Source organism: Lepus europaeus, chromosome 8 (genome assembly GCF_033115175.1).
Source record: "Lepus europaeus isolate LE1 chromosome 8, mLepTim1.pri, whole genome shotgun sequence".
Classification (NCBI taxonomy): domain Eukaryota; kingdom Metazoa; phylum Chordata; class Mammalia; order Lagomorpha; family Leporidae; genus Lepus; species Lepus europaeus.
In genome coordinates, this window is record NC_084834.1 from 1,474,364 (window position 1) to 1,488,612 (window position 14,249).

General features: G+C 47.7%; 1 protein-coding gene across 3 annotated transcripts in view; it reads left to right on the plus strand.

The window, feature by feature from the left end:
* The window catches only part of RAPGEF2 (Rap guanine nucleotide exchange factor 2), a 259,943-nt gene that overhangs the window by 90,367 nt on the left and 155,327 nt on the right, over nt 1-14,249 (plus strand). For all 3 annotated transcript variants that reach the window (XM_062199353.1, XM_062199355.1, XM_062199354.1), the window contains exon 3: nt 2,302-2,358. In XM_062199353.1, coding sequence (XP_062055337.1) covers nt 2,302-2,358 — 57 coding nt within the window. The remainder of the gene's footprint in view (nt 1-2,301; nt 2,359-14,249) is intronic.

The window sequence follows — 14,249 nt, forward strand, 5'->3', positions numbered from 1 at the left end:
TGTATACAAGAAAAGGGGTTAAATTTAAAGTCACAAACTGAGATTGCTTGGGTATCTGACCCAAGAACAGAGGTACAAGGACAGCCTCTAAAGGTGACAACGTTTAGAAGTCCAGTAGCAGAGTGGGATGGGGAGACTCCAAAGGAGACCAGTGAGTCAAGTGCAAAATCCAAAGACAGAAGTCTGAGGAAGATAAGTGGTACAAGGAGAAAGGACTAACCCATTGCTGAGAGGTGCGGTTCTCGTAGGAACAGATGGGACTGAGGTGACCAGGAGCGAGCGGGTGACTCACAGAGCCGTTTCGGTGGAGCTTCAGGGACCAGCTGAAGGGGCAGTGAAGGGAGGTGAACGAGCGGACACAGGACATAGCTGTGCAGGAGACTCTGTGACGGGCCGGCAGAGTACAGAGGACAGCTGGAGGGGGCTCTGGGTTAGGAAAGCAGGATTACCGGCCGCATGGATACTGCTGAGCTCGTTTGTGTGTTACTGGGAGCGAGTAGTGGAGCAGCAGACACAGAGGGCGATGTAGGCGTGCGGACACACAGGGCTCACGGGGCAGGAGAAATAAGATGCAAAGTGGGCATAAAGAGGCAGGGCAGAGCCTGTGACTTAATTTAGGACCAGGTATTTTTTAAGATCTATTTATTTATTTGAAAGTCAGAGTTACACAGAGAGAGAAGGAGAGGTGCAGAGAGAGAGAGAGAGAGAGAGAGAGAGGTCTTCCATCTACTGGTTCACTCCCCAGATGGCCACAACAGCCAGAGCTGGGCTGATCCGAAGCCAGGAGCCAGGAGCTTCTTCCAGGTCTCCCACGTGGATGCAGGCGCCCAGGGGCTTGGGCCGTTTTCTGCTGCTTTCCCAGGCCATAGCAGAGAGCTGGATCAGAAGTGGAGCAGCCCGGACTGGAACCGGCGCTCATGTGGGATGCTGGCACCACAGGCGGCAGCTTTACCCACTACACCACAGTGCTAGGCCCCTAGGACCAGGTGTTTTTAGACTCACCACTTGTGAGCAGCAGCCTTTCCCTTGAAGAACTGTGATTAGACCCATGGGGAAAAAATTGTGTGTTTACTGACATGTGTTCAAGATGTACTGCCTCCCTGTGGTGAAGTGGACATGCAGGTGCCATGTTTTGAGGGAGGGGGGCAGTAGGGTGGTGGTCATGTGGCTGTGAGAAGAACCAGGGAACAGAGCAGCCCTCATTGGCTACGTTTGTTGGACTTGGCAGAGGGGATATGGATGTGGGTTTGATCTGCAGTTCAGAGGATGGTAGCCCCCATGCACCAAAATGCAGGTGCTGTGAGAACGCTCACTCCTACAGCCAGCTTTTGCTATGCTAGTTCCTTCATAGAAGGAATAGGCATTCTCTGTGTTGCATTTCTGTACTTTTTTTTTTAATATTTAATTGGATTTAATGTAACAGGAAGCTTCTTAAAAATGCCATTCTTCAGATCATTTTAGACACTTAAATAGTATTCATGTTTTCCATAATTTCCCCCCCCCTGGGAAAAATTAGAGTTCTAATGCTCTGTGTAGTCATCATTCATACAAAAACTGAGTTAACAAATGCCCGCTTTTGTCTGGAATTCCGTGCAATTGAATAATGTTAATGTTGAGCTGTGCAAGACATTGTCACTTTATTTTTTTAAAGACTTATTTATTAGAGTTACACACACACAGAGAGAGAGAGAGGTCTTCCATCTGCTGGTTCACTCCCCAATTGGCCGCAACAGCCAGAGCTGCGCTGATCTGAAGCCAGGAGCCGGGAGCTTCTTTGGGTCTCCCATGCAGGTGCAGGGGCCCAAGGACTTGGGCTGTCTTCTACTGCTTTCCCAGGCCACAGCAAGGGCTGGGTTGGAAGTGGAGCAGCTGGGAATGGAACCAGTGCCCATATGGGATGCTGGCACTGCAGGTGGAGGCTTTACCTGCTACACCACTGTGCCAGCCCCGAAATTGTCATTTTTGAAATGGATAGGTTTTCCTTGCTAATTTTTGAGCTCTTTCTCATTCACCATTGACCTTGGGAAACATTAGTTTATTCACATGCCACAGTCCTTTTCCCCATAAAATAACTGGCAAAGTTGACATCTTGGTAGGAGTTTTTTCCCTAACATCTTAAGCATATCTTGTTTTGTTCTGTATATTTTGTTAATTCGGATACCAGAAGTATTCATGTTGAGGTTAGTAAATGGTTGTATTATATAAAACATTACATAAAAATGATGTTAATTTGGTTCCTTTAGGTTTTTAGCAGGTTTTTCAGTGCCAGATGTTGAACTCATGTCTTCATCTCTTTTACAGGTTAATGTGTGAAACTGTGAGATACGAAAGACACGAAGCAAATGAGGTTTTATACTAGTAAGTGTCTCCTTTCTGTTTGTAGAATGTATAATGAATGTAGTAACTACATTTCCCTAAATTATCAATGGAGTGTTAGTAACAGTGGGCTCAGCATTAGCTTGTTTTTTAATGGTTTAGATATTTGAAACCTTTGAACTGTTTCCTCTCATAAAATAAAGGCTCACAGTCCTTTCCTGGTAAGTTCGTGTTTGAGTCTGCATCGTTATCTCTGGTGAGTGGGCCAGAGATAGTATGTCACATAACAGAGCATGTTGACATTTTTATCATTATGGAATACGAAACAGAACTGTCCTCCCAACAGAACAAAGCATGTGTTCCCACAGCCACAAGAGAAGAGATGCGAAGTAGCATGAACATTAGTTCAGAAACAGGGAAGCAAGTTGCCCTCATCTCTCTGAGTAGCCTTTCTTCCTGATGTAATACTGATGCTTTAGAGATACATTCTAGATCGCTGTAAAACATGAAAGCCATTTTTAAAGAAGGTGGTGACATGCAAGAGATCAGTGCAACCATAGGAAAGACACATAGACGTACTTGATGGCATTTGCCATGAAGGACTCCTGTTCTGTTTAATTTTTGCTTCAGTTTTACAAAGCACTAAGTAATTACCACCTCCCAGGCATATCACAGAGACTGTTGAATGAAATGTCCTTAAGGAATCCATAGTCTTTTGAATGAGGTAGAAATAGAATAAAAGGAAACAAGGAAAATGATTAAGCCCAAACAGCTGAGTGAAGAAGTGTGTATGAAGGGTAAAAGACGTATACTGGAGCGCTTGAATGACGTGGCCCTGTCTACTGAGCTCTGGGCATGTGCCCTGCGGCCGGAGGGAGGCACGGGGGCCTGGGCCCTTGCTTAGAGCCTTGTGAGCCTGTGGCAGCTCTCATGCCACTGGCCTGCAGTGAGGCTCGGGGTGATGAGTCGGAGAGGAGGCAGGCTGGGGTCACACCTGTTTGTGCATGCAGCTGGACATGAGTGATTTCCCTGCTAAAGAACATAAAACTATAAACACTTTGTAGAGACTGCTGGGACTCACGTGCAGACCCCAGGAATTCATCCTCTGGCCTTGTGAGCTTGGGGCTGCTTCTGTTCCATCTCTTGTTCTCCCTCTCCCAATTCCAACTGGGTTACTTTGAAATGAATCCCAGACATTGTGTCAACCTATCCATAATACTTTGATGTGTTTATTTATTTGTTTGACACACACATACACACACACACACTGCTTCCATCTGCTGGTTCCCTCCCAAAACATCGCCCTTTTGGAGCTGAAGCCAAGAGCTGGAAACTCTATCCAGGCCTCCCCTGTGGATAGTGGGAATCCAGTTCCTTTAGCCATCACTGTTGCCTCCCAGGGTCTGCCCTAGCAGGAAGCTGGAGCCAGTGGATCAGACGCCCAGGCACTCCAGCGTGTGACGCGGTGTCCTCACGGCTAGGCTGCAAGTCCTGTGCGCGAGTCTCTCAGTCTGCAGCTTGGTGGCCAGTTTTCAGGCAGCAGAATCGTGTGAGCAAATGCCTCCTCACCCTGCCAGCCCCTCACAGGTGGCACCTTGGCTGTGTGGAAGTGGGAAGGGTGGGTTTGGGTGAGTGGGGGTCAAAGGAGGCAGTCTCAGTTGTCAGTGAGGTGGGAAGTACTTAGCTGAGGCAGAGAGAGGCACTGGGGGAGCTGGATGGTTTTAGCAGAAGATAGAGGGGCTGGCATTGTGGAATGGCAATGCCAGCATCCCATAGAGGCTGCAGTTCCTGTCCCAGTTGTTGCAATTATGATGCAGCTCCTGCTATGGCCTGGGAAAGCAGCAAAGGATGGCCCAAGTGCTCGGGCCCCTGCACCCACGTGGGAGACCTGGAAGAAGCTCCAAAGGCCTGACGCAGCTCTGGCTGTTGCTGCCATCTGGGGAGTGAACCACCAGAAGATCTCTTTCTCTCTCTGACTGTGCCTTCAAAATAAATAAATAAGTCTTTAAAAAAGAAGAGGAAGATAGGACCTAGACCGTTTTGGGTTGCAAACTGTTAAACCAGGAGCCGTTCTGCAGGCAGTTGTGGATAGCCATCTCCAGCTCAGAAGGACGTGGGCCCAATATGGAAGTGGAATAAAAATCCAAGGCAGAATCAGTGATAAGAGAGTGACCACAGAGGCAAGGGCCCTCTACTTACTGACTCTCAAAACGTAGGATGTAAATAACTTGAGTGTGTGTTTCCTGCTGGGGCAGTTTTTGGTGGAATGTGCGTGCAGATGGGCCACGTGGAAGTCTCTGGGAGTGCTGTGCCTGTATGGAAGCAGGCTGGTGGGAGCAAGCACCCTCCCCCGTTATTCTCTTCCGCTGTGGCGCCATGCGGGCAGTGTAGATGACAGAGTGACCGCAGGCATTTCGCAGCCCTGTCCCTGTCCTGTGTGCTCTGAGACCTGCCTTGGACGTATTCATTTACTTACCCTGTATGGGGTTTTGTGAGGTAGTTGCCATCATCTCGATTTCACTCACAGAGAAACTGGGCCTACGGAAAGAGAAGGACCGTGCCCGAGGTGGTCCCACTGCCGAAAGCGGGACCTGGGTGTGGGCCCAAACGTGATTCTGCAGCGTTAGCTCTCGCCCAGTCACCCGCATTGCCCAGCCCTTTTTCATGTCGTGGCACCGTAGAACAATGGTAGTGCTGTGTGCATGCTGGGATAACACTGACTCCCACCTGCCCCGGCCCTCCTCAGGGGTGGTAGTGGCTGTGGAAACCCACCTGCAGTACTGCCTGCGCTACCATGAACCCCCAGCAGTTCTTGATCCTCATTTAGAATGATGCTGGCTTGCAGTGCCTTTAACATTCCTGAAGTTTTCAGGTCGGTTTCTATAGTGCATGTGTGCCGAGCTCCAAAAGGCTCATGCAAGATGGAAACGGTAATGTTTTTTGGAGATGCGTGTGGCCTGCCTGGTGTTAAGATGCCCGTGTCCCAGGCTGGCCTGTGGTATGCTGGGTTAAGCTGCTGCTTGTGATGCATGTTGGAGCACCATTTGGAGGTCACTGCTGCTCCACTTCCAGTCCAGTTCCCCGCTAATGTTCCTTGGGAAAAAGTGGAAGCTGGCACAAGAGCTTGGGTCCCTGCCCCACCATGTGAAGAACCTGGATGGAGTTCTTGGCTCCTGGCTTCAGCCTGGACCAGCCCCTGCCATTGCAGCCATTTGGGGGGAGTGTAGCAGTAGATGGAGATCTGTTTTCTTTTCTCCCCCTTAAGCCATGCCCCTTCACTCTGCCTTTCAAGTGTGTGTGTGTGTGTGTGTATTTTTTTTTTAAAGATGCCCATGTCCCGCTTTGGAGTACCTGAGTTTAATATCTGGCTCCCGCTCCTGATGCCAGCTTCCTGCTAATGTAAATCCTGGGAGGCAGGTGCTGGTGGCTCAAGTGGTTGAGTCCCTGCCACTCCTGTGAGAGGCCTGATGTGAGTTCCTGGCTACTGGCTCCCGCCCCAGCCCAGCAGCCATCATGGCCATGGGGGGTGTGGACCAGCAGATGGAAGTACTCTCTGTGTGTCTCTTTGCCTCTTCAATAAAGCAAAGCATAAAAAGATAATGTTTATTAAGGTATAAAAGATCCATACATAAAGGGATTTTCAAAACATTCATGAAAAATACGTAGCATCAAAATAAACTTAACTTAAACTTTGCTTTTTTGCAAACCTCCTGACTGCCCCCCACAAGCCTTTTGAAGTACCATGGAACAAGGTCATGTCTTAGATAATCCTCAGTCAAATGCATTAGACTTGGTAGCCAGAGGTGATTGTAGCCACTGCTCATGTTTGGTTACAATTAAGTAACAGTGTTGGTATCCGGTAAATCATCTCTTCACAAGACCAGAAATTCAGAGACTAATTCACACAATCAGATACTTTGTATTTGGCCAATCTTAGTATAATGAATGATATTCTTCTGTGGCCCTGTATGGGTGGTGTATAAAAATCTGTGTTGTTATTAAGTGATAACTTAATAATAGTACCCCTTTTGGGGCACCTGTTGTTAGGATCTCGTGAGGAAACAACTTGTTTTTTCATGTTCTCCCTGGAGCTCGTAATGTCGTCAGAATATCAAAGACTTTCAGACTTTGGTCTTATGGCCAAGAGGTGAGCAGTCATCTTCCTGATTATGGTTGTGTGCTGGTGACTTCGCGTCTCTGGCTTTAATACTTTCACCAGTTGACTGTAGTCTTCTTTTGATCTACCTGTGTGCCTCATTTTCCTCCTCCATAAAATGGAAGCAGTAATAATAGCTCCTGCTTTGAGGGCTGGCGAAGGATCACCTGCAGTCATGTGCACCAGCTGCTGAGAGCAGTGCCTCCAGGACAAGTGTCAGCAACCTTCCCACCGACGTGATGGTTGCATTTTGGCCTCCCATGTTTTTAGTTGCTTTTAAAACCTTTGTTTAGGGGGGGCAGTGATGCAATGGGGTAAGCCACAGCATGCAATGCCCTCATCCTGTAGGGGTGCTAATTCAAGTCCCAGCTGCTCCACTTCTGAGCCAGCTCCCTATTAATGCACCTGCAAAAGCAGCAGAAGATGACCCAAGTGCTCCGGTCCCTGCCACCCACGTGCAGGACCCAGATGAGATTCTAGGCTCTTGGCTTTGGCCTGGCTCAGCTTTGGCCATTTGAGGAATGAGCCAGTGGATGGAAGATCTCTGCCTCTTTGCCACTTTGCTTTTCAAACTAATAAAATTCATACTAAAACAAACAAAAAACATTGGAAATGTGTCTCCCAATGAAAAAAAGAAAAATGTTTGTTAGGAAGGAATAATAGTAGTGATACTATAATGCTCATGCTGTTACTATTTTAACATAGGCAAGATGACAAAAATGCCATTTATTTATTTATTTTTTTTTCCCAAAAATGTCATTTTAAATTGTGTAGCAATTAGGGGGAAGAGTGGTGGTTCTAATAAAATTGCATTTTGAAAGAATGTAGATTTGCCCATTTGGAATTAAGCTGTGTTTATTGCATTAGAAGGTTGGGTGAAATTGCCTGGACTTCACACAGTACAGAAGACGGGTATAGTCCACCTTTCCTTGCGTATCATCTATTCCGTGTTAGGTGTTTTGCTGTCCTGGGCACCTGGGCATGATAGTGGATAGCAGCAATTCCTAGCTGAGGGAGCTTAATTTAGAATTGTCCTTTAGAATCCAATCTGAAATGACACAAACATGGATGTAAAAGCACTCAACAAAAAGTAGTGAGAATCTCCGAGCACCACCCATTAGTGAACGAATCATTAGTTGGGAAATCTTTTTTTTTTTTTTTTTTTTTTAATTTGCTAGTACCTGGAGTTATCTTGAAAAACTGAATTTTTGAAGCTGTCTTTTCTGCTTTAGTTTTTAGGTTAATGACAGCCATCCTTACTCTTTCCATGTAACAGTGTGACATGTAAAGAACTCAAAACCTTTGCAAGGGGAATTCAAACACTGGAAAAAAATTTTTAAATGTATACATATATGCAAATGTGCGTGTGTAACTCTATAGCTCAGTGTCCGTTTTGCATGTATACGAGGGGGCTTCAAAAAGTTCATGGAAAAGGCATGTTACAAATAAATAAGACATGGATTTCAACTAAATAAACTTACCTTTTTTTTTAAACTTTTATTTAATAAATATAAATTTCCAGTGTACAGCTTATGGATTACAATGGCTTCCCCCTCCCATAACTTCCCTCCCACCCGCAACCCTCCCCTCTCCCGCTCCCTCTCCCCTTCCATTTGCATCAAGATTCATTTTCAATTCTCTTTATATATAGAAGATCAGTTTAGTATATATTAGGTAAAGATTTCAACAGTTTGCCCCCATATAGCAATACAAAGTGAAACCATAACTAGAACCTGGTGCCCATATGGCATGCGGGCGCTGCAGGCGAAGGATTAACCAAGTGATCCATGGTGCTGGCCCCCCAAGATTTGGGTTTGATTTGGGGCAGACACCCGGCTTCTCTGCAGGGTGGGTCATCCGACACTGTCTGCTTCATCCCCCTACCCCAGCCCCCCGCCCCGGCAGTACCTTGCCCTCTGTTCTAGGTGCCCCGGTTTCTGTGTCCCTGTTTACATTTGCCTCTTGTCTCATGAGGAGCACACGGTGGTCCTTGGGCGGCGGTGTTTTCTGCCCGTTTTCCCACAGGCTAACCGTGCCGCAAGCTCTTTGGTCCAGAATGCGTCCCACAGCCATCCCACGTGATTGCACTGTTGTTTTTCCCTTCTGATCTGGCCAGGCCTTTGTTTTATTTTACATTGCAGTCTTGATTTCTTAAGTGATTGCACAGCACTCATGGACGACTTAGGCATTTGAATGGCTTCTTTCTTTTTCCCCCCCTGTGAAGCAAAATACTTCAAATCTTCTTTCCTTTCTTACCGAGTGACACCTAGCCATGATTTTGAAGTATCTTTCCTGTCCGCATTTCCATAATTAAAGATTTGTTTACTTTATTGAAGTGTTTTCATATTTTTTCTGTACTTTTGTGCATACGAAGAGTGAAATTTAATGTTTTAATTTATTCAAAAAATATGTCTAAAAAATTGGGCTTTGCATAGAAGTGTAGGACAAGGGTGGCCCACCCCCTGGTGGGCATGTTCTGGTGTGCACGTGTATGGTATGACAGTGTGGAAATACAAGCACGCATATAAGTGTGCCCACACACATGTGTACTTCCACAGGATTTTTTTTTTTAACATTGGTTTATTTATTTGAGAGGCAGAGGCAAAGAGAGAGGTCTTCCATCTGCAGGTTCACGCCCCAGATGGCCACAATAGCTGGAGTTGATCCTATGCAAAGCCAGGACCAGTAGCTTTTCTCTGGTCTCCTATGTGGGTGCAGGGATGTGGGCTGTCTTCCACTGCTCTCCCAGGCCATAGCAGAGAGCTGGATTGGAAGTGGAGCAGCCAGAACTTGAACCGCTGCCCATTTGGGATGCTGGCACTGCAGACGGTGGCTTTACTATACCACAACGCCAGCCCCCACAGGATTGTTTTATGTATGTTTTGTGATATTTCAGGCTTCCTGACAACAGCGACATTTTTATTTTATTTTTTAAACAAGTTATAACTAACTATTCTTTATATCTTTAATTTCTGTCAGCAATTTTTAAAAATGCTCGTTTATTTATCTGAAAGGCAGAGTTACATAGAGCAGAGAGAGAGAGAGAGAGAGAGAGAGAGATCTTCCATCTGCTGGTTCACTCCCCAAATAACTAAATAGCTGCAATGGCTGGAGCTGGGCTGATCCGGAGCCAGGAGCTTCTTCTGGGTCTGCCACACTGGTGCAGGGGCCCAACGACTTGAACCATTTTCCACTGCTTTCCCAGGCCATAGCATAGAGCTGGATCAGAAGCGGAGCAGCTGGGACTTGAACTGGCACCCATATGGGATGCGGGCACTGCAGGTGGCGGCTTTACCCGCTGCGCTACAGTGCCAGCCCCTTATTGTATCTCGAGTCATAGGATTAGTAAGGAACATTGTATTTCTCTGAAGGACTACAAGGGAAAAACAGAAGAAATTTACCTTTTCCTGGCGCTGCAGTTGGTGACTTTACCCATCACATGCCAGTGCTGGCCCTGTGATGTTTTAAAACTTAGTGCTAACTTTTAAAGGAAAATGCTTAATTTTTATGGTGAGCAGAAGGCTATTTAAATGAAAACATCAAAAATTATAGTTTGTAAATTCTGAGGGTGTTGAGACCATGTTTATGCTTCAAGCCATTTATTTTCCTTTTTATAAACAATTTAAAAATTTGTTTACGAGGCGGAGAGACTCCGAGATTTTCCACCTGCTGGTTTACTCCTCCAATGCCTGCAAAAGCTAGGGCTGGGTGGGCCGGAGCCAGCAGATCAGAACTCCATCTGGGTTTCCCTTGTGGGTGGCAGGGACTCAAGCCTCTTTAATGTGCATTACCAGGGAGCCAGACTTGAACCCAGCACTTCACTGTGGGCTGTCCCAAGTGGCATGCGAGCAGTCCAAATGGTGGCTTCACCTGTGGCATAGCACCCTCTCTATTTATCTTGTATTTGCCATACATAGCTTAGGAGTTTGCATGTAGTGTCGTCTGTCAGTTTTTGAACAGTTTATTGGAGGGGAGGGACCCCCCTTGACATGTCAGTAAAGACCTTCATTGTGGTGAAACTTCCGCACACAATGGCTGATCACATGTCATTAGGCGTTGGAATCTTTGTATCAGTTTCCTGTGAAACCACTGAACACACCCCCTGTTTAAAGCAGCGCCTAGCCAGATGAAATGGCCTGCTGTGTGCTTTCTGACAGGTGCTGGTGCAGGGTGCTGTACGCCGCTCTGCGGTGTGCCTCCTCCACTGTGGGGACTCCTCTGTCACTGTGATTGGGCACACCTGGGTCTGTAGTGCTCTCTCCCGGGCGTGTGTTCTGTTTAACCTCACGGGGATCCAGCTTATGCCAGGTGGGGAGCAGGTATATCAAACTGCAGTAAAAGACAAATTTGTGAATTGACTTTATGATCCATTGGGAGTTTCCAAATTTGACTGCTTTTTTATATTTGATGTTATTCCTTGAGTCCTTGGACACACATGGAGTTAAAAGAAAAACTCCTTGAAAATAGAATTAAAAATTTATTTTTGTGCAAAACCAAACAATACTTTAATTCCATTTTCTATGAGCATTTTGAAGCATTGTCACATCCCTTTTCCTACCCACAGAAGAGCTGGATCATTGATTTGATAGATTATAATCAGTGTGTAGTTTGCATTGACATTTTTCATTGCAGAAGAGTTTATTGAATAATGTCCTAATTTCCAGGGCCCCGCTCCTTCATTTCATTTTTTGAAAGAGGTCTGTAAATGTAAGAATGACCGCGTTAAGGAGCCTACAGAATTTCTGGCTTTATTAGTTCTCCGTTTGTGTTGATCACACAGCTGGTGAAATGCATGATAATGATTAAAAACCACTTGGATGTCCACTCTGTCTCCTGTTTCAGCTTAACGCTGGAATGTCCTCAACATTTCCCTCAGCCCTCAGAGGTCGGCTCCTGACTGCCCCTGTGAGGATGTGAGGTCTCTGCTCGCGTTATTGAACTGACAAAAGGGGTTTTCTGAAAAGCTCCGTGTTCAAATAATGCCTCTTTTTTTCCTTCAGTTTAAAATTTTGAAAGTGAAGTCAGTGCCTTATGATGTGTTATAAATACGATTTTTAAAAACATTCCATTACCAGCTTGATATTTCTTCGAAGGGCAGACACATAGGGACAGAGACAGACCACCCATCCCCACATCGCTGCACCAGGCAGGGCTGGGCCAGGAGCCAGGAACTCTGTCCAGGTCTCCCACGTGGGTAGCAAGGACCGCAGCACCGAGCCATCACCTTCTGTCTTCCAGGAAGCTAGAACTGGGAGTGGAGTTGAGACTCAAATCCAGGCACCCCACTAGAGGAATGTGCACTTCCCCATTGGCATCCTAACTGCTGAGCCAAATGCCCACTCCAGGTGCCTTCCTATTTAGAACTGTTAGGAAGAAGAGGGAAAATTTACCCTTGACTTTTGTTGAAGTTCAGGGTTTTTTTTTTTTTATTCTTTTTTAAAACAGTTTTTAAAATTTTACTTGAAAGTCAGAATTATAGGGAGGCAGAGGCAGAGAGAGAAATTGAGAGCTCTTCCATCTGCTGTACACTCCCCAAATGGCCACAACTGAGCTGGGGCGATCTCAAGCCCGGAGCCCGGAGCCCATGCGGGTGCAGGAGCCCAGGCACTTGGGCCATCTTCCACTGCTTTCTCAGGCCGTAGCAGAGAGCTGGAATCGCAGTGAGCACCCAGGACTCAAACCCGTGCTCGTATGGGTTGCCGGCACTGCAGGTGGTGCCTTTACCTTGACTTTTAAAAATGTACTTGTTTTTATATTGTGAGAAATTGTATAAAATTAATGCAATTAATTATATAAGAAAATGTTGCTGTTCTGAAGAAGGAAAACATAAATGCAGCAGCGATGTGTGCCCTTATGGTTCTTTGAACCTGATGTTATCATTAGAACCCTTACTGGGCCGGCGCCGTGGCTCACTGGGTTAATTCTCCGCCTGTGGCGCCGGCACCCCGGGTTCTAGTCCTGGTTGGGGATCTGGTTCTGTCCCGGTTGCCCCTCTTCCAGTCCAGCTCTCTGCTGTGGCCCAGGAGGGCAGTGGAGGATGGCCCGAGTCCTTGGGTCCTGCACCTGCATGGGAGACCAGGAGGAAGTACCTGGCTCCTGGCTTTGGATTGGTGCTGCGCACCAGCCGTAGCAGCCATTTGGGGGGTGAACCAACAGAAGGAAGACCTTTCTCTCTTTCTCTCTCACTGTCTAACTCTGCGTGTCAAAACAAACAAACCCTTACTGTGCTATGTTGCACTAACGTATCTGGTCAGCTTCCGTTGTAAACGCTGGCCGTGCCAAAATCAACAACACAGCTGTGTCTCTGCGCTGGTAGAGGAAGGAGCCTGCAGGTAGTCAGGAAGCCTTGTGACAAGCACAGGACTGGAAGTGGTGTCATGTTTGTGAGATACAGGGAAAGCACCGAGTATCTGAGAAGCCATGTGCACGCTGGAAGGCGGCCATCGTTCGTTCGAACTCTTGTTTTAAGCCGAGGAACGCTGTGTTCCCAGGAAGCCCTCCTCTGCCCGATGCTGGGAGCTGTCAGGGCTGAAAGAGACAGGAGCGGCATCGAGTCCCAGGGACTGGACATTGAACAGCTCTGGTCTGAGATTATCCCCTGGAGTCCTGTGAGAGCACCAAGAGGGTGACTTGGAAATCGTTACCTCCACTGTGGCCTTGGGGCGCCACCCCTAGATACCTGAGACGTGAGCGGGGCGGGCGACTGAAGTAGCAGCTTAGGTGAGCCGGAGCCAGGGCTTCCCCACACAGGCTGGGGCAGGGAGCCCGGAGAGCATGGAGGTGGGTAGTGGGGAAGCTTGGGCAGACGCCCGTTCCCAGGCGTGTCCTTGGCTGGGAGCTGCTGCTGACACAGTGGACAAGAGAGGAAGCAGGTGTGTTACTGGTGGTCTCCACTCCACTGGGATTCCTCCCTGCTTGTCTCCGCTTGGCTGTTGGTGTTTTTGTTAGTCTCCATTTCGCTTCCTTTCCTGGTCTTTACTAGCCCAAGATGCAGGACCAGTAGCTGTGGGGGTAACATTCCTGTCTCCTCTTGTCCCCAGAGGCTGCCAGCTTTCCCTTTGAGCCTGGTGCTGTGTGCCATAGTGTTGTGGTTATGTCCTGCTGAGAGAGAGAGAGAGAGAGAGAGAGAGAGAGAAAGGGGGAGAGAGAGAGAGAGAGACTGAGAGGGAGGGAGGGAGGAGAGAGACAGAGAGAGGGGGAGGGAGGGAGAAATGAAGGGAGGGAAGGAGGGGGAGGGGGGAGAGAGGAAGAGAGAGACAGAAAGAGAGAGAGAGTGAGAGAGTGAGTGTTTCCATCTACTGGTTCACTCCCCGGATGTCCACAGTGGCTGGAGTTGGGGCAGACTGAAGCCAGGAGCCAGGAGCTTCTTGGTCTCCCATGTGAGTGGCAGGGGTCCGAGTACTTGGGCTATCTTCTGCTGTTTTTCCCAGGCCATTAGCCGGGAGCTGGCTCGGAAGTGGAACCGTGTGTAGACTCCAGCACCCATACAGGATGCCAGCGTCACACGTGGCGTCCTGACCCACTGCCACATCGCTGGCTCCCCTCTTCTCTTCTTAGTGCCCTTGTTAATGGTGCACATGTGAGGCACTGAGAGACGCTGTCTCTCCCCTGGGCCTCAGGCTCAGCCCAACGCCATATTGCACCTGCTCTGGTCACCTGTGGCTGCACCCTCCGGACTCCACATGTCGTCGGCGTCATCTTGGAAAGCACCGACGTCCTGGTTGGTCTGGAGTCATTTGGATTTTGCCTGGGCAGCCTTGAGTTGTCCTTCATGCCC